Consider the following 2799-nt stretch of genomic DNA (forward strand, 5'->3'; position numbering starts at 1 on the left):
CTCTGGTGCAAATTACTGACCTCTGTCATCATTTTAGGTGGGGGAACTTGCACAATCGGTGGCTGACTAAATACTTTTTTGCCCCACTGTAAATGTGGGTTTTATGAGTTTTGCAAATGATTGCATTCTGTGTCATTTATATTGCAGATAGCATCCCAACATTTCTGGAATTGGGTTTTTTGTTTCTGTTAATGCAGCTTAAAACCAAATTCCAAAACGGCACATGACAACTGCACCTGGTCCATGTGATTCCAACCCTCAATGTTCCACAAAACCGAACAACAGAGCACCTTAACGATATTCAACTTTGCTGTAAGAAGCTTTTTAATTTGATTTCAAAAGAGGGTGCTCCACTTTTTTTTTTTTTTTTTTTTTTTTTTTTCTTTTGCAAAAACACTTTTCTATGATTAACTCCAGCACATTGCAGATACAAGCTAAACATCTGGTTTTCTCATATCTGCCAAATTTGATAGTTTTGCTGAGTGGCAACGATCTCAAGTGATCTATTACGCTAAATAACCCAATACATCACAATGACTTCATATTTCGGATGATTTGTTCACAAACTGTAACAAGTTTATTTTTCTAAAGTAAAATATTAAAATTTAATTAAAGTAGTAAGTAAAACAAATTTCATGTCATCAGTATACATATATATTCATGTCAGTACATCGTATTGACACGCAAAGACACATTTTTTTTTTTTTTTTTAATTTATTTATTTTTTAACTAATTTCTCGGTTTCTGGAACACCATCTATCAGATTAACACAGTTTAAAATAATTCATGTTCCAGTTCAGCTGTTCAATATATAGCCTTTCAACTTAAAGTCAATATGATCATCTGAGAAAATCTTTCCCACCCCTTGCCCATTTCTACAATCCATTCAAAATACCTATGCAGCAACATCACATGGAGAATCCTTTTGTTTCCAATTACAGATACCTTTTTTCTTAAATAACACTAAAACTCCATCGGAGTCTTCCACACTTGTCTGACCTGAAAACATTAATTAAAAAAATACTGTGCTGTGTTGGGATTTTGGTTGAACCCTTTTTTTTTTTTTTTTTTTTTTTTGTCAAGCACTTTGCTACCCTCTACTGGGCAAAGCAACCTCTGCAACTGAGGGGAAAGCGCTGTGGATGAAGATGCAGAGCAGAAACTGTCACACTGATACGAACAAAATAAGTAGAGAATCATGCAGGTATTTTAACACCCCCATCCCCACCTCCACCAACAGCAACAACAGCCTATACCTAAAAAATAAAAATAAAAAAAAAAAATATGCAAGAGTTGCGTTACTGCCAACCAGACACTTCAGAGACATTGGCTCTGATGACAGATTTCAAGCACCTTATAGCTTTATTCCAACATTTAGAGCACACCATGACCTATATTTTCCACAGAACCTACACCTTTTTCCACCCACTAACAATCAGTGTGCAATAATGGGCCTGCAGTGAGACAATCCAGGCACAAAAGGAGCTTTTACCTGTCGTTTGATGAAGCTGGACGTAGTGTCGGAGGATGTGCTGCCATCTGAGCGTTTGAAGCGGCTCTTGCGCTTAGGCAACTTCCTGGGCAGCTGTGAGGAAGAAAGAGATGCACACGGGTGAAGAGATAAAAAGGGGAATGGGTAGATGGATGGCGATAGATAAAGGGATGCAACAACTCTCTAGCAGTAATACTGGCAGCAAGGCTGACTATAATTATTTCAGTGCTTTAGTTACTAATTATTTTTGCAGATTTGTATTATTCATACAAAAAATAAATCTACTGCTGGCTTTTAAGGACTGCAAAAGCCAAAATGTATGGTGATTAAGTGCAAAATAGCTGCTTTGCACCAAAGCAAGCAGTAACTCTGCCAGAATCACACATATTTCAGGGCTGCCTTTATTCGGCTTCACATGGTGGTTTGATTAATGCAGAGAGCCCCATCAAACTGGGGAGAAAGCCTTTCAGATTCAGGCTACAGGTGAGTCCAGAGTCACGGCCTGCACATTTGCACCAATATCCTGCATGAAAGTCCCATAATGTTACTGGTGTGTGCTGGTTTCCCTGCACTGGAGTGGATGAAGCGTAGCACGGAGGGTAAAAATGCACTGAAATAAATAATAAAGCATCAATGCAAAGGCCTGATCTGCGAGTTGAGATCAAAACAGCAAATGCATCGACACCCAAGGAGGTGTTAAACTGTTTATCTGTGTTTAATAGCCATAATATGAGGATACATGACCGTTCACCGGCTCAAGCATCAATCTGCAGTTTCAGAAAAGGCGGAGGTGAAAAAAGGGAAAACGGAAAAAAGTAGCTCGCTGCCAAAACGCGACGCCTCAGATTGAACAACAAGTAGCATCTGACACACTAATTAACCATTTTCCTCTTTTCTCGGTGAAGATAGAGTTAGATGCGAGAGAAATGGGAGCAAGTGAGCGGATTTACCTGGAAATAGTGCGACTGGGAGCCGGTTTCCACGGCAGACAGAGGGTCTACGGGCGATTTGGACATTTTGACTTGCACCATATATTGAGAGCGCAGGGAGGCGGGATGCACATAGACATGGGTTACTGGAGGAAACAAGAGGCATCAGATACAGTGAAGAGAGCGAAGAAGCGGCAAGCGGGAGGGGGGGAAACGGACACTAATATCCAAACTCAGCTGACGGGAAGGCTAGCTCATACTCCCGAATAAAAACAAAAAAGTCTGTGGCGGAGAAACGTAAAGGGAGTGGGGGGAAATACAGAAGCTAAAATAAACCGTTAACGCTGAAGCATCAGCGCACGAGCGAACCGTACAGGT

The 2799-nt window shown here is 40.3% G+C and overlaps 1 protein-coding gene across 3 annotated transcripts in view; it reads right to left on the minus strand.

Annotated features, from left to right (window-relative positions):
• The window catches only part of cacnb3a (calcium channel, voltage-dependent, beta 3a), a 27776-nt gene extending 24977 nt beyond the window's left edge, over positions 1-2799 (minus strand). For all 3 annotated transcript variants that reach the window (XM_005926185.3, XM_014334823.2, XM_042222680.1), the window contains exons 1-2: positions 2443-2799; positions 1493-1585 (exon numbers count right to left, since the gene is read on the minus strand). In XM_005926185.3, the coding sequence (XP_005926247.1) occupies positions 1493-1585; positions 2443-2523 (174 nt within the window). In that variant the 5' untranslated portion in view covers positions 2524-2799. The remainder of the gene's footprint in view (positions 1-1492; positions 1586-2442) is intronic.

This window comes from Haplochromis burtoni, unplaced genomic scaffold (genome assembly GCF_018398535.1).
Source record: "Haplochromis burtoni strain Fernald_Lab_line unplaced genomic scaffold, NCSU_Asbu1 Contig_91, whole genome shotgun sequence".
Taxonomy (NCBI): domain Eukaryota; kingdom Metazoa; phylum Chordata; class Actinopteri; order Cichliformes; family Cichlidae; genus Haplochromis; species Haplochromis burtoni.